This window comes from Piliocolobus tephrosceles, chromosome 12 (assembly GCF_002776525.5).
Source record: "Piliocolobus tephrosceles isolate RC106 chromosome 12, ASM277652v3, whole genome shotgun sequence".
Lineage (NCBI taxonomy): Eukaryota > Metazoa > Chordata > Mammalia > Primates > Cercopithecidae > Piliocolobus > Piliocolobus tephrosceles.
Window position 1 is genome coordinate 52,387,489 of NC_045445.1, and position 19,980 is coordinate 52,407,468.

Here is a 19,980-nt window from a genome sequence, read left to right on the forward strand (position 1 = left end):
AACTGTCAGTCACCCAGGATGGAGTGCAGGGGCGCTATCTGGGCTCACTGCAACCTCCGCCTCCTGGGTTCAAGTGATTCTCCTACCTCAGCCTCCCGAGTAGCTGGGATTACAGGCACAAGCCACCACACCCAACTAATTTTTGTATTTTTAGTAGAGATGGGGTTTCACCATATTGGCCAGGCTGGTCTTGAACTCCTGACCTCACGTGATCCACCCACCTCGGCCTCCCAAAGTGTTGGGATTACAGGCATGAGCCACCATGCCCGGCCTGCACCTTTTAATATTAAAAGCAATGAGGCTGTAGCTCAAGCGTGGAACTTGGCAGTAAAATCAGGGGTTGTTCTATTTTCTCTCTCAAGTTTGGGCAGGTGGGATGCAGGTGTGAGCACCACTTCCTCCTACAGACAGCTTCTTTTTGTTGTTTCAGGGGAAAGAAGGAGGTTTCATTGTCAGAGACTCCAGCAAAGCTGGCAAATATACAGTGTCTGTGTTTGCTAAATCCACGGGGTGAGTGCTACTATTCCAAGGCCCTGAGGACAAAGAACAGGGGTACCCTCCCAATAGCTCCTTGATAGTGTGCCCGTCCCACTTCCTCTGTCTCTGAAACTCAAAACTCATCTCACTTCACTTCCTGGGTTCTGCTGACCTTTGTGCCCAAGTTACTGACTAAGCATCCACTTCTTCAGGGACCCTCAAGGGGTGATACGTCATTATGTTGTGTGTTCCACACCTCAAAGCCAGTATTACCTGGCTGAGAAGCACCTTTTCAGCACCATCCCTGAGCTCATTAACTACCATCAGCACAACTCTGCGGGTGAGTACCAGGGGCAACTGAGAAGGGGGTTACAGACACCAGGATAAGCAATGTAAGACAAGGTGATAAGAGAAAGAATCCACCTCACAGGACAGTGTGAATTCACTGTGAAGGGAAATACCTGTGATATTGGGTAGAAGCTGGTAAAGAGGTGGTCAGAGGCAGGCCTACACCCAATAGGGACTGACTCTTTATTTGGTGACTGATGCTCAGTGTTAAGAGAAGACACAAAAGAGGCTGGTGGCTGATTCATCAGCAAGTATTCATCGAGTTCCTACTGTGTACTCAGCGATGTCCTCAGTTCTAGAGGAGAACACAGGAACATTCTGAGTTGAGGTCCTTGTCCTCAGAACATACAGGTTAGACAACATCAAAAGAAAGTTTCTAAGCACTGTAAAAATTCTAAAAACTGAGAGATCAGTGAGGGCATGGATATGGGGGAAAACTTCATCAAGAAGGTAGGATGTGAGCTAAGCCTCAGCTGGGAGGTGGGAATATATTCAGTTAGGCGGTGTATTTCAATTAGTATTTTCTCTTTTTTGTCCCTGAAAAGTATTTTGTGAGAGGAGAAACCTCTGGAAATATGTGGGTTCACAGAGGTCTTCTGGGATTCAAAATGTACTAGAAAGATACACACCAGAAGTGTGAGGCTTTAAGTGAGGAGGCACTTAAGTGTGAGGCATCCCACCTCCTACACCACGCCAACAGCATGACCTCTATCTCTGTTTCAGGACTCATATCCAGGCTCAAATATCCAGTGTCTCAACAAAACAAGAATGCACCTTCCACGGCAGGCCTGGGATATGGTAACTCCTTATTTCTCTGGGATAGGGTGGACTGGCCAGTTGCAAAAACTACCTTTGCTGGCCTTGCCTTAGGGAGTGTCCTTGAGGTACCCTGTTCTGCATCAACTGCCTCGAGGACGCTCAAGACAGATCCAAGCAAAGGTTATTCACTGATTTTCTTCCTCTAGTGGCTACTACTGGGACTGCAAAAACATAGATTCATAAAGGGCTTTGTCGTTGTCTTGGGTCTTTTTGTCTTTTTTTTTTTTTTTTTTTTGAGACGGAGTCTGGCTCTGTCTCCCAGGCTGGAGTGCAGTGGCCGGATCTCAGCTCACTGCAAGCTCCACCTCCCGGGTTTACACCATTCTCCTGCCTCAGCCTCCTGAGTAGCTGGGACTACAGGCGCCTGCCACCTCGCCCGGCTAGTTTTTTGTATTTTTAGTAGAGAAGGGGTTTCACCGTGTTAGCCAGGATGGTCTCAATCTCCTGACCTCGTGATCCACCCGTCTCGGCCTCCCAAAGTGCTGGGATTACAGGCTTGAGCCACCGCGCCCGGCCTTGTCTTTTATTTTTAATTGTGGAAAAATTTTCAGTACTATCCCTGAGTTCATTAACTACCATCACTAACATAATCATAAAGGGATTTGGGGAGGTTACTTAGTCTATCTTCTTACCTTATGGCCACCTTGAACCTAAAATTCCCAGATTCCTCTAACCAGTTAATCCCTTGTCTCTGAGATTGACTTAAACAAACACAGATTAGTACTTCTAAAAATTTCCCCTTTACTACTTTTCCTATTTCTACCCCAGTAGGGATTCTTATCTATTGTAAGAATTATACATTCATGACCCCAAAGAATCACACCAAGACTTTGTTGTTAGGATCATGGGAAATTGATCCAAAGGACCTGACCTTCTTGAAGGAGCTGGGGACTGGACAATTTGGGGTAGTGAAGTATGGGAAATGGAGAGGCCAGTATGATGTGGCCATCAAGATGATCAAAGAAGGCTCCATGTCTGAAGATGAATTCATTGAAGAAGCCAAAGTCATGATGTGAGTTATAGCCCAAACTCAACTCTCAATCTATTTGCCGGAGTCTAGGAATTCACACAACAACCCACTGAGGTTTAAAGATGACTTACAGTGAGAGAGGTTTGGGATGAGGGATTGAAGTTAACCTTCAACTGGTGGTAGTCCTAACTGCTAAGATAATGGTTTCTGTGACTTAGATATTGGTTGAGAATAGTAGTGATCATGGGTGTGTACCATCTCAGTAGCATTTGGGGGTAGATGTAGAAAATTAAACTTTCAAGAGAAAGACAGATTCTAATTTAGCCTTAGCATTCTTTCATTCCTGGACTCATTTCCTTTTCAATTGATGGGCTCCAAATCCCTGCTTACTTCCACATATTAAGCACTTTTGGGATTTAGGGTGGAAAAGAGGAAAATAAACTTGCTGGTATGACTCCTTATCTGATGCTCTACTACTAGGTCAACCCCTTCCTCCACAGCCCCTTTATTGCTAGTATGCAGAGCCAAAAGGGAAAGACTAGATCCTTGCCTTTCCTGTAGGAATCTTTCCCATGAGAAGCTGGTGCAGTTGTATGGCGTCTGCACCAAGCAGCGCCCCATCTTCATCATCACTGAATACATGGCCAATGGCTGCCTCCTGAACTACCTGAGGGAGATGCGCCACCGCTTCCAGACTCAGCAGCTGCTGGAGATGTGCAAGGATGTCTGTGAAGCCATGGAATACCTGGAGTCAAAGCAGTTCCTTCACCGAGACCTGGTGGGACCTTAGAAGAATTGGCTTAGGACCAAGGGCTGATGGGGTGGAAGTAGCAGTGGAAGATATATCATACATGGTTGAGGGGGGCTGCTGGTGCCATCATTTCAATTTTATCTAGAAAATACTGTAAGTTAGGCGTGCCTCTGCCCCAATGCTGAGCCCATCAAATATCTCCAGCCTCAGTTCCATGAAGTCTGCCATGGTGGGAATCAGAGCAGTCACTCACCCTCAACCCTCTACCACCTACAAGAAAATGGTGGGGTCTTTTAGTGGCCATTCTGAATTTGGAACAGAAGGGACTGTGCTTCCCAATGGGACTGCTCCTGTCATGGGGTCATCATTTGGTTCCTTCAGAGTCACATACTGGGGCCTGTGGATGTATTTGGCCCACGTGTGTTTTTGCTTGTTTGTTTTTTTAATGTTATATAATAATTAGCAAACCCTTAAAAAGAAACATTTAACTTAAAAAAAAAAAAAAAAACCCTGGAATTTCCAGCTTCTCTTGAAAATCTAGACCATCTGGAAATACCAGGTCCACATTCTCACAAACCACTTCCTTTCCTTTAGACCAGGCGTGTACTCTCCATTTCCTGCAATCTCCATCCACTTCACTTCACTCTTGCTTAACTTGCCTGGCCCCTGTAAGCATCAGAGTTTGCGCCCCTGTTTCTTTCGGTCAGGCCAAGGCTCAAATTGTCCTAGTCTCATTGGCAGAAAAGCAGAAAACAAAACAAACTTACTTCTCTTTCTCCTCTTTTTTTTTTCTTTTCGAGATGGAGTCTCGCTCTGTCACCCAGGCTGGAGTACAGTGGTGCCATCTCAGCTCACTGCAACCTCCGCCTCCCGGGTTCAAGTGATTCTCCAGCCTCAGCCTCCCGAGTAGTTGGGATCACAGGCACCCGCCACCATGCCCAGCTAATTTTTGTATTTTTAGTAGAGGCGGGGTATCGCCATGTTGGCCAGACTGGTCTCGAACTCCTGACCTCAGGTGATCCACCCACCTTGGCCTCCCAAAGTGTTGGGATTACAGGCGTGAGCCACTGCACTCAGCCTCTCCCTTAATTCTTTCAGCATACCAGTGAGGGAATGGGGTGGTATGGAATTGCCCATGAGAATGCAATCGTTCTGTATGTCCTCAGTGCTTTACCTAGGACTACAGAGCAGGTTGCTTTCCACATGGTGAAAATGAATCAAAATTTCTTGGTGGCATCAACAGATTCCTATTAGGTGGGAAGGTGTCTGTAGTCGAAGGAGATGAGGCTTCCCTGCCTTCATTCTACTGGTCAGCAGAAGCTTTGTGCCTTTAACCTCTGTACTGGGGACGGAGTCTCACTGGTATCTGTTTGCACTACAGGCAGCTCGAAACTGTTTGGTAAACGATCAAGGAGTTGTTAAAGTATCTGATTTCGGCCTGTCCAGGTGAGTGTGCCTTTTTCATCTTTCCCTCCAGAAGTAAAAATAGCACAGTATGAAACATGGGTAGGTGTTATAGTTTTAATCCTCTCCTTTTCTTTTTTTTCCTCTCATTCTAGTGTTTTCTGCCTATCTTTCTATTCTTTTTCTTCCTCTGAGTTATTTAAGCCACCTCTTTCATCCTTTTGTTTTATCATCATATCCCTTTCCTCCCTTTCTCCCTTTATCTCTACCTCCTCTTTTTTTTTTTTTTTTTTTTTTTTTTTAGCTATTTCCCCAATACCCTATCTCGATCTATTAATCCTGATGACTTTATTCCATTCCTCCTTCTTTCTTAATCAAATTCCCAGTGACAACTGCAGATAAAAGGAAGGGAAGGAGAAGAGTAGAGAAAGGAAAAGTATAGAGAAGAGGAGGGGAGTACCTACTAGATCTTATTTCACTTCATCCTTCTTGTAACCATATTGTCAATCAGGAAAGCTCAATCAGATAAAAAACAGGAAATTTGTTAAAAGTAACATTTGTAGAAGATACTAGTTGAGAAGGAGAGACTTTTGAGAAAGCCTGTGTGTGTTTGTGACCTCTTGTGTGTTTGTGACCTCTTGTGTTTGTGACCTCTTGTGACCGTGCCAAGAAAACGTAAGCAAATACCAAGCTCTCCAAATCCTAATGACAACAAGTCCTGGATCCCTTGCAGGTATGTCCTGGATGATGAATACACAAGCTCAGTAGGTTCCAAATTTCCAGTCCGGTGGTCCCCACCAGAAGTCCTGATGTATAGCAAGTTCAGCAGCAAATCTGACATTTGGGCTTTTGGTAAGTGGATAAGATTACACAGATTATACAGCTCAAAGGAAAAGAAACGTAATGCGAAAATTCACACTTTGCAACCTCCACAGAGAGATGTTCTTGCTTTCATTCATCCAATCCTTGGGGCGTGCTTACTGTGTGTCAGCCACCACAGGGGTTTCTGAGGATAAAAACTAAACTGGACATGATCTCTTGTCTTTTTAGAACTTAAACCATGTTAAAGAAAACAATTCATTCAGTTTTCGACAGCTTCTGAATACTGATTATGTACCAGGCACTCTGCCAGACCCTATAACTACAAAGACAAATAAGATGCTGTCTCTCTTCTAGAGGAGTTAATAGTCTAGTACGATCCTGATCTCCATCTAGTGTGGTCAGTACTGTAGCAGAAATTTGGGCAAAATGTAAAAAGCACAGAGTAGGGAACCAACTGATTCTAATCTTTGAGGTTGATCTAGGAAGACTAGGACCCCCTGCTATCCAAAAAGACTGCAAACTAATTTAACACTTTTTTTCATCTTCTAGGAGTTTTGATGTGGGAAATTTACTCCCTGGGGAAGATGCCATATGAGAGATTTACTAACAGTGAGACTGCTGAACACATTGCCCAAGGCCTACGTCTCTACAGGCCTCATCTGGCTTCAGAGAAGGTGTATACCATCATGTACAGTTGTTGGCATGAGGTAAGTGTTTTATGACCTCTTAAATTATTTCCTTGAATCTACTTGCCCATTTAGCTGGCCATTCAGCCACAGACTGATAGCTGCACACATTCTTTTTTTCCTTTTTTTTTTTTTTTTTAATATTTGAGACAAGGTATCGCTCTTTCACCCAGGTTGGAGTACAGTGGCGCGATCTTGGCTCACTGCAACCTTCACCTCCCAGATTCAAGCAGTTCTCATGTCTCAGCCTCCTGAGTACTTGGGATTATAGGTGTGCACGACCACACCCAGCTAATTTTTTGTGTGTGTGTGTGACACAGTCTCGCTGTCACCCAGGCTGGAGTGCAATGGCACGATCTTGGCTCACTGCAACCTCTGCCTCCCGGGTTCAAGCGATTATCCTGCCTTGGCCTCCCGAGTAGCTGGGACTACAGGCAAATGCCACCACGCCTGGTTAATTTTTGCATTTTTAGTAGAGACAGGATTTCACCATGTTGGCCAGGCTGGTCTTGAACTCCTGACCTCAGGTGATCTGCCCACCTCGGCCTCCCAAAGTGCTGGGATTACAGGCGTGAGCCACCATGCCCAGCCAATTTTATATTTTTAGTAGAGATGGTATTTCACCAAGTTGGCCAGGCTGATCTCAAACTCCTGGCCTCAAGTGATCCGCCCACCTCGGCCTCCCAAAGTGCTGAGATTAGAGGCATGAACCACCACACCAGACCTTGCACATATTCTCTGACCTTGGCCTGCACCTCGATCATCCGATGGCCAGAGGCTTTCCCAGGCCCACTCCAATTCTCACTAGAGTGTCATTAGTACACTCCAATGCCAACTCAGCTTTAGGGAGTGGGGTGTTGTGGGGCCATGTCATCTAGCATAAACAGGCAGCCAGAGGCACTCAGACAAGTGAATGGGCATTACAAAAGAAAAGTCATGAAAGTTTGTTCATTCCTTTGTGTGTCATTGGCCCTTTCTTCTACTTTATTAGCTGCCTACTGTTTCTCACTGAGGTCCTAAATGAGATTTTTTTTTTTTTTTTTTTTTTGAGGCGGAGTCTCGCTCTGTCGCCCAGGCTGGAGTGCAGTGGCCCAGTCTCGGCTCACTGCAAGCTACGCCTCCCGGGTTCATGCCATTCTCCTGCCTCAGCCTCCCAAGTAGCTGGGACTGCAGGTGCCTGCCACCATGCCTGGCTAATTTTTTGTATTTTTAGTAGAAACGGGGTTTCACCATGTTAGCCAGGATGGTCTTGATCTCCTGATCTCATGATCCGCCCACCTCTGCCTCCCAAAGTGCTGGGATTACAGGCGTGAGCCACTGCGCCCGGCTAAATGAGATTTTTAAAAAAACCCTACTGCTTGAAAGAGAACTAAAATAGGTAGTGGGGTTTTTCTGTTTGCTTTGTTTTGTTTTTGCTTTTTAATATGGTGCATTGTGGGGTATGTGGGTAGGTGTAGTATTTTGGAAATAGGGAAATCTGTCCTACTACTATTAAACTGCTTTGCTCCTCTTACCTCGAGTTCTTCCCAAGATGCCTTCTCGACTTTTCAGTAGATCCTTGGCAACCTAAATTTCTAGTAGGAAATAAATGCTCAACTCTTCAGAGTGTCTAACAAGTGCATATGTGAATCTGGAGCCCTCTTGGTGAGGTGAAAAGTGGGTATCTGGATCCAAGCATGGCTCGTTTCCCTCGAACAAATGACAGATCACAGAGAAAGGGTACAGAATGGGAGGACTCCTTCTTTCTCCTGTGTGATGCAGGATTAAGGGTGATTGGTTATGCTCCCTCCCAACCAGGACCTTCTTACTCTGCTAATTAAAAATGATTTCAGACAGGTATTTTATCCACAGCCTGTTTAAAGGAGTGGTCCAAATTGGATGTATATCAGAAACCCTAAAGAGCTCTTAAAAATGCAGATTACTGGCTGGGCACGGTGGCTTATGCTTGTAATCCCAGCAGTTTGGGAGGCCAAAGTGAGCGGATCACGTGGTTAGGAGATCGAGACCATTCTGGCCAACATGGTGAAACCCTGTCTCTACTAAAAATACAAAAATTAACCAGGCGTGGTGGTGTGCGCCTATAATCCCAGCTACTCAGGAGGCTGAGGCAGGAGAATCACTTGAACCTGGGAGGCGGACGTTGCAGTGAGCCAAGATCCTGCCACTGCATTCCAGCCTGGGTGACACAGTGAGACTCCATCACAAAAAAAAAAAAAAAAGCAGATTACTGGGCCTTTTCTCCAGAAATTCTCATTAGGTGTGCCTGGAGTAGAACTCAGAAATCTCTTTTTAAACTTCCCAGGAAATTCTGATACTCAGCTAAGTTTAAGAATCATTGAATTAAGGAATCAAGAAATTGATGACCATTGGTTCTGACAGATTGAGAGCATTCTGGCATGAATGTTCCCTAAACCACTAAATACTAAATACCTTGGGGGCTTATGGGCCATGGCCATCAAAAAGAACCTAGTCTTAGGCTGGGCGCGGTGGCTCACGCCTGTAATCCCAACACTTTGGGAGGCTGAGGCGGGCGAATCACCTGAGGTCAGGAGTTCAAGACCAGCCTGGCCAACATGGTGAAACCCCGTCTCTACTAAAAACACAAAACTTAGCCAGGCATGGTGGTGTGCACCTGTAATCCCAGCTACCTGGGAGGCTGAGGCAGGAGAATTGCTTGAACCCGGGAGGTGGCAGTGAGCTGAGCTCGCACCACTGCACTGCAGCCTGGACAACAGGGTGAGACTCTATCAAAAAAAAAAAAAAGACCCTTAGTCTTTGTGTTACCAGAGAGTGATAACAAAAACAAAACAAAACAAAAAACCCTTAGTCGTTTTGTTACCAGACAGTGGTAACACAAGGTTCCAGGTACTCAGAATCCCTGCTCAGTGATACAGCCTGTGGTTTTGAAATATTTTTTTTTTTTTTTGAGACAGGGTCTTGTTCTATTGCCCAGGCTGGAGTTCAGAGGCCTGATCTCGGCTCACTGCAACCTCCGTCTCCCAGGTTCAAGCGATTCTCCTGCTTCAGCCTCCCAAGTAGCTGGGATTACAGGCGTGCACCACTATGCCTGGCTAATTTTTATATTTTTAGTAGAGACGGGATTTCATCATATTGGTCAAGCTGGTCTTGAACTCCTGACCTCGTGACCCGCCCACCTCGGCCTCCCAAAGTACTGGGATTACAGGCGTGAGCCACCGCGCTCGGCCCAGTTTTGAAATATTAATCATTAAAAATTAAAAATTATCACATGAGATTTCTGTTCGCCAACCACTTGAACTTGTTTGGTAGCCATTTTTCACTTGAGGATCCAAAATAAGAATGTGAGAATGTGTTGTGTACAGTTACATAATGAACTTGCCCTCAATTTTGATCAATGTGATTGTCAGTTTAATTTGCAAATTGTTCTTATCACACTAATAACCTGAGTTACTAAAGATGAAAAGTGCACAAATACTTTATGGAGAGCTGCTATTTCTTTTCTTTTTTTTTTTTTCCTTTTGTGATCGACAGGGCATGCTACTGGGCATAGAGCATGTATTTAATAAACATTTGCTGCTTAGTCATTGCATTTCCCTTGAATTCTGGATTCTAGCCACTCTCACTTTACTTTTTCTTTGGTTTTAGAAAGCAGATGAACGTCCCACTTTCAAAATTCTTCTGAGCAATATTCTAGATGTCATGGATGAAGAATCCTGAGCTCGCCAATAAGCTTCTTGGTTCTACTTCTCTTCTCCACAAGCCCCAATTTAACTTTCTCAGAGGAAATCCCAAGCTTAGGAGCCCTGAAGCCTTTGTGCTCCCACTGAATACAAAAAGGCCCCTCTCTACATCTGGGAATGCCCCTCTTCTTTTGATTCCCTGGGACAGTGGCTTCTGAGCAAAGGCCAAGAAATTATTGTGCCTGAAATTTCCCGAGAGAATTAAGACAGACTGAATTTGCGATGAAAACATTTTTTAGGAGGGAGGATGTAAATAGCTGCACAAAGGGGTCCAACAGCTCTTTGAATAGGCATTTGGTAGAGCTTGGGGGTACGGGGGTGGGTGGGCAGAATTTGGCAAGAATGAAATGGTGTCATAAAGATGGGAGGGGAGGGTGTTTTGATAAAATAAAATTACTAGAAAGCTTGAAAGTCTTTGGTATCTCTATTAATCATGCAGCCTCCCTGAAGCACCCTATCTCAGTATTGCAGAAAGCTGCTGTGTGGCATTAGTTTGGCATATTCCTACACTGAGAACTCGACAGGATCCTCCGGGTTTAAGCCCTCTTGTTAACTCCTGCCTCTGAATCAGAGATGCATTATGCCAAAACAACGCCTGTCACAGCAGGCATGCAATGTTATTTGAATGAATCTGAAAGTTGGGCACAAACTGCCAGAGTCTCATTTCCCTACGTCGGGAGAGGAAAACTTCATCAAAAAACGAAAGCCAGTGGCCCAGAATAGCCAAAAACCGACCCAGCTGTCCGGTCAGCGCACAACTCTGGTAGCTCAGAAAACGCGGGCCAATTTGGAAAGGGACAGGGGCGGAGCTGTTGGGCCAGCACGGAATGGACCACGTGGTCTGAAGTAAATTCCTTTTCTCCTTTGTTTTCTTTTTGGAATAACATCTCAACGGCACCTCGGCTCTGGGCTTACTAAGCCCTGCGATCTCAAGGCGCAAGGCTGGGCGCAACCAGAGGGTTGCGGGGTTGCGGGATTGCGGGCTCCAGGAGTGGGACCCGCCGACTCCGGGAACCAAGCACACGCGCCAAGGCTTGTGAGGCGGCGGGGTGGAGTTGGGCGCCTGCCTTGCGCCGACGCAGTGCATTCACGGGGGCGGTCCCAGAGGCGGCGAGCTGTGGTTCCGGTTCCGTCGCGGAGACACGTGAAGGTCGGCGAGTTGGTGCGGAGTTCGTCTCTGCAAGCCTGGTCGCCCTGGGATGGATTCCTCCTTTTCTTCCTCCGCGGCGGGTTTGGGTGCAGTGGACCCGCAGTTGCAGCATTTCATCGAGGTAGAAACTCAAAAGCAGCGCTTCCAGCAGCTGGTGCACCAGATGACTGAACTTTGTTGGGTGAGGAGCCTGGGGCTGGGACCTGAACGGTGTACCTACTTTCCCTCTGTCCTTGTACCGCGGGACTCGCGACAACGTCGGGGATTCGGGGAGGGGGTAGGCACCTGGCAGCACCCCTTGATTTTCTCAGGTTCCTGTGGCCTAGCCGGATGGGAGAAGGGTGACTCCGGTTCTCTGGGGACTGTCATTCCGGACCTCGGCTTTGTTGGTGCAGAGGACTGGGTATCAAAGAAGACTTATGCCACTGGACACCCAGCACTTTCAGGCACCCGAGGTTGAAGCTGCCTAGTGCTGGTCACCAAGACTGATTGGAGTCCCCAGTACTGGGATTTTATTTTTGGCAGCCCGAATCCCAGAGAGTCAGTGAATCAGTGAATCTGCTATTCCTGGACTTCTCGGGATTTACCTTCATTACCTAGTTCTAACCCTCTCCGCTAAGAAATGAGTGGCTCCAGCCCACTAACTATAAAAGTGGTGTAATCTCTTCCAACGTACATACTTATTTGCTTTCTTGTTGGATTGTTGTGTAATACCAAGCCGTTTCGGGTCTGAAGGTTGAGGAATTGAGCCTGCCCTGTGAGGGGACTTTGGCAAAAGGGTGGAAGGCATTTGCAGCTTGACAACGTGTTCTGCTTGCCAAGGACAGCTCTCCCTTAATGTACACAATTCACCGAATTCAGAGGCCAAGGATAATTTTCCTTGGAGTTAGAGGGTCTGAGGCTTGTGTACATGGCAGAGAATAATGAACGAAATTTTTGAACCACTTAACTTGAACTATATACAGTCATTGGTTTCCACAGGCCCTTTCCCATAAACTTACGGTATTGCTGGATTATGACACCTACCAGATGCTTACTTAACTCTGGTCTGCCTTGGACCAGAGTGCTTTGATTCTTTTTAAAAAATATCTGTGATTGGTTACTTTGGGGACAGGAGGGCGTGTGGTTAAGTACTATTGCAAGAATCTGTAAGCTGCCAGGCGTGGTGGCTCATGCCAGCACTTTGGGAGGTGGGTGGATCATTTGAAGTCAGGAGTTCGAGACCAGTCTGGGCAACATGGCAAAGCCCTGTCTCTACTAAAAATAGAAAAAATTAGTTGGGCGGGGTGGCACCCGCCTGTAATCCTAGCTACTCAGGAAGCTGAGGCACGAGAATGGCTTGAACCTGGCGGAGGTTACAGTGAGATCATGCCACTGCACTCCAGCCTGGGTGACAGAGCCAGACTCTGTTTCAAAAAAGAAAAAAAAAAAACAAAAGAAAGGAAAAAAACCTGTAAGCTATGAACCCTTTAGGAAAATTCATACAATTTTCCATTCATCGTGACAGGATTCAAGAATCTCTAGCTTAAGTAGACAAGGTTATAGAATCTCAAGTCATAGATTTTTTTCTTCTTTGGTAAGTTTTAGTGTATCTTGCTGTAATGATTTATCCTTTCACCCTTTTATTGTGTAGTTAACTTAAAGGCATTTAGTGCAAACAGCATTGTGGAGTTACAACCTAATTCATTGAAAGGTTACTTCACTTGTATTTTGCCATTTTCTTGCTCTGGAATATCCCAGCTCTGCCATTTTCTGGCCCTATGACTTTGGGGAAAGTATTTCTGTGCCGCAGTTTCCCTCTTTGTAAAATGAGGATTTGTAATAGTATCTATTCCATAGGATTGTTGTAAGAATTTAATGTAAGGCTAGAGAACATTGCTATATACTTGGTCAGCTGCCAAATGTGAACTATTATTAACATATCAGATACTATTTTTAGGTAGTTTTTTTTCTCTAAGCAACAAGAAAGGGACCCCTGCCCCCAACCGTCTTTTTCTTTCCAAGTTCCCTTTGTGATTCTGTATCTTGTCCTGAGCAGGAGAAGTGCATGGACAAGCCTGGGCCAAAGTTGGACAGTCGGGCTGAGGCCTGTTTTGTGAACTGCGTTGAGCGCTTCATTGATACAAGCCAGTTCATCTTGAATCGACTGGAACAGACCCAGAAATCCAAGCCAGTTTTCTCAGAAAGCCTTTCTGACTGATCTCAGCATTACCTCTTTGGAAAAGGAAGGTAGTTCAAGAAATGAAGAGCTGTTGATGGGATGATTGAAGAAACAGCTATGAGAGGATTGGCTCCCATCTTTTGTTACTCTTGGGACATCCTGTCATCTGAGAATGAACAAAGACCAATTTTTTGTGTGTGTGAAGCTTGAGGGTCATATGTTTGCTTGTATTTTTCAATGCTAATCTTGTGAAAATAATTGACAGGTGAATGGAAAACTCTATTTAGATGCATATTACTGTACATGGGACTATGCTTTTCTCAAAGCCCCATTAACTGCTTCCTATAATTTTGATAGTGGGACCACATACGTAAAAATCTCTCATTTGTGTGGAGTCATTTCTGGTTTCAGGGGAGATCCTTGTGTTTATCAGAAAGGGCAGAAGTGGGGGAAGAATCATTTGGTGTCCTTATCTAGTGTTTGATTATCAGTGCTGGAGAAAAAGATCTGTAAGAATATTTATACAGTATACTTCAGTTTTCTTGATGATCTCCCTTTCCTATATGATGATTTGCTTAAATATCCATATTAAGTATAGTCTCAAGGTAGGATAGGTAGCCTAAGAGTCTAGAGGCCTTTACTTATAAAGGAATCTAGCCAGTGAACATAATTCTTATTACTAGACTGCCACAAGGAAGAAGTTAACTTACCCTGTATATCAGGGTACAAAAAATTCAATGATGTGCCTAAATAAGTTATAAAGATTTAGGCCAATCAGAAGCTAACAGCAGTTTCAGGTAGAGGTGCATGCCTAATGTTAATTAGTGTAGACTCCATTTATTGCATTCTTTTGATCACTGAAATAAAAGCTATATAAGATTCACCTCTGTGATTGAGAAGGCATTCTATTGCAGTTATTATCTGCAACCCGGAGAGATTTAGCATGGGCTGATTCCAAGGCTAAAATACAGTCGGTCAGTCTGGGTGCCTGCTCTGTGTAAGGTACAGCACAGTATTCCAGGGGTTCCTGACCTTTTTGAGAGAAAAGAGAACCTTGAGATGAGATGGGAAGGGAAGCAGTTCTGTGTTGGCAGTCAAGTCCCTGAGTACAGTAGAGGTTGTATTGACTGGATTCTCCTCTTCTTATTTCAAATCCTTGTAGACAGGAGTATAGACCTAAAATGGACCTACTTGTTGGGAGCCTCTAGTGCAAATCCATGAAATCTGGGGAAATGAACATCTCTAAAAGCTTCAAGTTCCTGTTAGATTTTCCCCATAAAGGTACTACAAGGGAATTCTTTTTTTTTTTTTTTGAGACGGAGTCTCGCTCTGTCACCCAGGCTGGAGTGCAGTGGTGGGCTAATTTTTGTACTTTTAGTAGAGATGGGATTTCACCGTGTTGGTCAGGCTGGTCTCGAACTGCTGACCTCATGATCTGCCCACCTTGGCCTCCCAAAGTGCTGGGATTACAGGCGTGAGCCACCGTGCCCTGCTAGAAATTTTTTTAAATCATGATGAAAATACAGTTAAACATTTAAATTCATACTCTGTGCCATTGTTTTTAGTGACAGGATTTCAGCAGCGCACAGAAGCAAAGTCCCTGCCCTTGAGGAGCTTGTGGTCTAGTTAGGGGAGGTAGACAATTAAACATATAAATATGTCATTGTAATAAGTGCCATGGAGAAAAAAAGCAGAGTAAGGGTGTTAGGGAATATTTATGGAGTGTGCTTATTTTATATAAGATGGTTTGAGACGGCCTCCTTGGGAAGGTGGCATTTCAACAGAGACCTGGATGAACTAAGCAACCAAACCTTGTGGGTGTCTGAGAGAAGAACATTGCAGGCAGGAGTTAACAGTAAGTCCAAAGGCCCCAAGGTAGGAACTGCATGCATGATGCCATGGAGAACAGTCAAGAGGTCATTATGGCTGAAGTAAAGTAAATTAAAGAGAATGGTAAGAAACAAGGTTGGAGAGACCGGGTGCGGCGGGCTCATGCCTGTAATCCCAGCACTTTGGGAGGCCAAGGTGGATGGATCACCTGAGGTCAGGAGTTCAAGACCAGCCTGGCCAACATGGTGAAACCCTGTCTCTGCAAAAAATATAAAAATGAGCCAGGCGTGATGGCAGGCACCTGTAATCCCAGCTACTTGGGAAGCTGAGGCAGGAGAACCACTTGAACCCAGGAGGCAGAGATTGCAGTGAGCCGAGATGGCCCACTGCACTACAGCCTGGGTGAGAGAGTGAGACTCCATCTCAAAAAAAAAGAAATAAGGTTGGAGAAAAATGCATGCAATGGATCACGGCAAGGAGTGTGTGTGCACTGATTATGTGGGGCTTTGTAGACCATGGCAAGGACTTTGAGCTTTTACTAAGCAAGATGGGGAGCCATTTGAGGGATTTTTAACTGGTGAGTGATGTAATATAACTTAATTTTAGGAGGGTCTGGCTGCTCTTTGGGCAACATCACATGGTGAAGAAGTTGTAACAGTAGCAGTAGTAGTAAGAATAATGGCATTTTGAAATCCAGGAAAATGAGACTTTAAAATGCATATACCTTTTGTCTATATGTCCCTGTTGACTTTTTTCCTACAAAATTTTAATGTGAGGCTGGGCACGGTGGCTCACATCTATAATCCCAGTACTTTGGGAGGCTGAGGTGGGAGGATTGCTTGAGCCCAGGAGTTTGAGACGAGCCTAGGCAACATGTCAAAACCCCATCTCTACAAAAAATGCAAAAACTAGCTGGGCATGGTGGCACATACCTATAGTCCCAGATACATGGGAGGCTGAGGTGAGAGGATCGCCTGAGCCTGTGGAGGTCGAGGCTACAGTGACCCATGATCATGCTACTGCACTCCAGCCTGGGTGACAGTGAGACATTGCCTCAAAAATAAAAAAAATGTGTTCTTAAAACCTCAAGTCATAGGAATGGTTCTTTAGTCTTTTCCTTATTATTATATGTATTATGTTATTTATTACTATATTATTCCTTCTTAGTTTTTTTTTTTTTTTTTTGAGATGGAGTCTCGCTCTGCTCCAAGCCAGTGGCATGATCTCATCTCGGCTCACTGCAGTCTCTGCCTCCTGGCCTCACACGTGTGTGGTTGGTGTTATGGGGTGTGGCTATCATCCCCGGTTAATTTTGTTTTTTTTTTTGTTTTTTGAGACGGAGTCTCACTCTGTCGCCCAGGCTGGAGTGCAGTGGTGTGATCTCGGCTCACTGCAACCTCCACCTCCCAGGTTCAAGCAATTCTCCTGCCTCAGCCTCCCAAGTAGCTGGGATTACAGGTGCCCACCACCACGCCCAGCTAATTTGTGTATTTTTAGTAAAGACAGGGTTTCACCATGTTGAACAGGCTGGTCTCGACCTCCTGCCCTCAGGTGATCCACCCGCCTCGGCCTCCCAAAGTGTTGGGGTTACCGGTGTGAGCCACTGTGCCCAGCCAGGCCCACACTTCTGAGGGAGACTCTTAAGATTCTTTCCTTCATCTTAACTTTAGATAAGCTGATGACAATGTGCCTAGGTGATGATCTTCTGAAAATGAAATTCTCAGATGTTCTTTGTGCTTCTTGTATTTGGATGTCTAAGTTTCCAGCAAGGCTGGGAAAGTTTTCCTCGATTATTCCCCCAAATACGTTTTCCAAACGTAGATTTCTCTTCTTCCCCAGGAATACCAATTATTCTTAGGTTTGGTCATTTAACATAATCCCACACTTCTTGGAGGCTTTGTTCATGTTTTCTTATTCTTTTTTCTTTGTCTTTGTTGGATTGGGTTAATTCGAATACCTTGTCTTTGAGCTCTGAATTTCTTTCTTCTACTTGTTCAATTCTATGGCTGAGACTTTCCTGAGCATTTTGCATTTCTATAATTGTGTCCATTGTTTCCTGAAGCTTTGATTGTTTTTTATTTATGCTATCCATTTCATTGAATAGTCCTCTCTTCACTTTTTTTTTTTTTTTTTTTTTTTTTTTGAGATGGAGTTTCACTCTTGTTGCCCAGGCTGGAGTGCAATGGCACTATCTCAGCTCACTGCAACCTCCGCCTCCCGGGTTCAAGCAATTCTCCTGCCTCAGCCTCCCAAGTAGCTAAGACTACAGGTGTGTGCCACCACACTCAGCTAATTTTTTTGTATTTTTAGTAGAGACGAGGTTTCACCGTGTTAGCCAGGATGGTCTCGATCTCCTGACCTCATGATCCGCCCACCTCAGCCTCCCAAAGTGCTGGGATTACAGGTGTGAGCCACCGTGCCTCTCCAATTTTTTTTATTTCCTTACATTGGGCTTCACCTTTCTCTGGTGCCTCCCTGAGTAGCTTAATTACTAACCTCCAGAATTCTTTTTCAGGTAAATCAAAGATTTATTCTTGGTTTGGATCCATTGCTGGTGAGTTAGTGTGATCTTTTGTGGGTGTCAAGGAACCTTGTTTTTTCATATTACCAGAGTCAGTTTTCTGGTTCCTTCTCATTTGGGTAGGCTCTGTCAGAGGGAAGGTCCAGGGCTGAAGGCCGTTGTTCAGATTCTTTTGTCCCATGGCATGTTCCCTTGATGTAATACTCTCCCCCTTTTCCTGTGGATGTGGCTCCCTAAGAGCCAAGCTGTAGTGATTGTTACAGCTTTTCTGGATCTAGCCACCCAGCAAGTCTACCAGGCTCTGGGTTTGTACTCGGGGTAGTCTGCACAGAGTCCTGTGATGTGAACCATCTATGGGTCTCTCAGCTGTGGATACCAGCACCTGATCTGGTGAAGGTGGAAAGGGGTGAAATGGACTCTATGAAGGTTCTTAGCTTTGGTGGTTTAATGTACTATTTTTGTGCTTGTTGGCCTCCTGCTGGGAGGTGGCACTTTCCAGATAGCATCAGCTGTGGTAGTATGGGGAGGAACAGGTGGTGGGCGGGGCCCTAGAACTCCCAAGAGTATGTGCCCTTTGTCTTCAGTTACCAGGGTGGGTAGGGTAGGACCATTGGATTGGGGCAGGGCTAGGTGTGTCTGAGCTCAGAGTCTCCTTGGGCAGGTCTTGCTGCAGCTGCTGTGGGGTATGGGGGTGAGGCTCCCAGGTCAATGGAGTCATAATCATAGAAGGATTATGGATGTCTCTACTGTGTTGTGCAGGTTGTCAGGAAAGTGGGGGAAAGCCAGCAGTCACAGGCCTCACACAGCGCCCACAGAATCCAAAGGGCTGGTCTCACTCCCACTGTACCCCCACCCAACAGCACTGAGTCTGTTTCCAGGCAGTGAGTAAGCAGGGCTGAGATCTTGCCCCAGGCTACCCATCTCCCAGTTGTGAAAGCAAGTATGGCTTTCCTTCTTACCCCGCCTGTGGAGTCTGCACACCAGATTCATGCCCCACCCCCTAACAAGTTCTGGCCAGACTTCTCCATCAGTCCATCAGTTCAAACTGTCTTTTTTGTTTGTTTGTTTGTTTTTGAGACGGAGTTTTGCTCTGTCGCCCAGGCTGGAGTGCAGTGGCACGATCTCAGCTCACTGCAGCCTCTGCCTCCTGGGTTCAAGTGATTCTCCTGCCTCAACCTTCCGAGTAGCTGCGATTACAGGCACGCACCACTACGCCTGGCTAATTTTTGTATTTTTAGTAGAGACGAGGTTTCACCATCTTGGCCAGGCTGGTCTCGAACTCCTGACGTCCGGTGATCCACCCTCCTCACCCTCTCAAAGTGCTAGGATTACAGGCTTGAGCCACTGTGCCCGGCCTCAGTTCAAATTGTTACAAAGTTCGGCTGGAGATTTCTTTCCCCCTGTGACCTTTTCCAAGTGCCTCTGGCCACCCTACCAAAGGATCCCTGTAAGACCAGGCAGAAATGGTTTGCTAGGGGACCCAGTGAGCTCACAGGGCTTTTCCCGCTCTTCCCTCTACTCCTGTATTTCACACGGTATCTAAATTGACTCAGCTCCAGGTAAGGTCAGAATCTTCTCCCGTAACCTAGGCCTTCAGTTTCCCCAGTGGGGGTGTGTGTTCGGGGGCAGAAGATCTCCCTTTCCCACTTCCACAGTTTGGGCACTCACAGTGTTTGGTGTGTCTCCTGGGTCCTGCAGGAGCAGTCCGCTTTCTTCAGAGGGTCTGTGGGTCTTCTTGGGTTTCCTGATTTATTCCTGCAGTCGTTCTGGAGCAAAATTTCATGATGCGAGCGTCCACATGTTGCTCTATTCGTCCAAGTTGGAGCTGCAATCTAGTCTTGCCTCCCATCTGCCGTGATCCACCTTCTTCTTCTTTTTTTATATGGAACACTTCACGGATTTGTGCATTATCCTTGTGCAGGGACCATGCTAATCTTTTCTGCATCATTCCAATTCCAGTACATGTGCTGCTGAAGCGAGCACACGTGCTTTGGTTCTGATGGCCTTGTAGAGGCAGGAGACAGAGCCTTCGGCCTAAGTAAGGCAGGGGTTTGGAACTGAAACACCTGTAGGAAGTTGGGAGTTTCAAAGGACTACACCTTCAATACGGATGAACAAGACAAAAATTCATTCGCTAGCATAGGAAGACAACCTGAGCTCTAAAAAGGTAGAAAACAGGTCTCCTCCCTCTGAGGCCTGCTTTCACATGGGTTTGGGATTCAAAATGTATAACTCCTACAATGTCCAGGAACCCTCTACACCAAACAATGAGTATAAAGTGTATACTCACTTAAGAGTATAACTATTATTATTCCTACCTAG

The 19,980-nt window shown here is 45.6% G+C and overlaps 2 protein-coding genes and 1 non-coding gene across 3 annotated transcripts in view; 2 read left to right on the plus strand and 1 right to left on the minus strand.

The window, feature by feature from the left end:
* Window positions 1-10,407, plus strand: part of BTK (Bruton tyrosine kinase) — a 29,239-nt gene extending 18,832 nt beyond the window's left edge. The window contains exons 11-19 of the mRNA XM_026452150.1: window positions 431-510; window positions 690-817; window positions 1,549-1,623; window positions 2,485-2,656; window positions 3,176-3,392; window positions 4,747-4,811; window positions 5,503-5,621; window positions 6,141-6,298; window positions 9,902-10,407. Of these exons, the coding sequence (XP_026307935.1) occupies window positions 431-510; window positions 690-817; window positions 1,549-1,623; window positions 2,485-2,656; window positions 3,176-3,392; window positions 4,747-4,811; window positions 5,503-5,621; window positions 6,141-6,298; window positions 9,902-9,973 (1,086 nt within the window). The 3' untranslated portion in view covers window positions 9,974-10,407. The remainder of the gene's footprint in view (window positions 1-430; window positions 511-689; window positions 818-1,548; window positions 1,624-2,484; window positions 2,657-3,175; window positions 3,393-4,746; window positions 4,812-5,502; window positions 5,622-6,140; window positions 6,299-9,901) is intronic.
* A 457-nt stretch (window positions 10,408-10,864) lies between these two features.
* On the plus strand, window positions 10,865-14,190 carry TIMM8A (translocase of inner mitochondrial membrane 8A). The gene is made up of 2 exons (XM_023202915.2): window positions 10,865-11,327; window positions 13,185-14,190. Exons 1-2 carry the CDS (start codon window positions 11,196-11,198, stop codon window positions 13,344-13,346), a joined length of 294 nt encoding a protein of 97 aa, XP_023058683.1. The 5' UTR covers window positions 10,865-11,195; the 3' UTR covers window positions 13,347-14,190.
* A 5,344-nt stretch (window positions 14,191-19,534) lies between these two features.
* LOC111536543 lies at window positions 19,535-19,641 on the minus strand. The gene has a single exon (XR_002729768.1). It is a non-coding gene; the product is annotated as a U6 spliceosomal RNA (small nuclear RNA).
* Window positions 19,642-19,980: the final 339 nt, after the last annotated feature.

Excerpts from the sequence above, each read along its gene's own strand:
- TIMM8A (XM_023202915.2), top strand. The coding sequence starts at position 11,196 with ATGGATTCCTCCTTTTCTTCCTCCGCGGCGGGTTTGGGTGCAGTGGAC. Across the intron at positions 11,328-13,184 it reads AGATGACTGAACTTTGTTGG|GAGAAGTGCATGGACAAGCC; the intron begins GTGAGGAGCCTG and ends TGTCCTGAGCAG.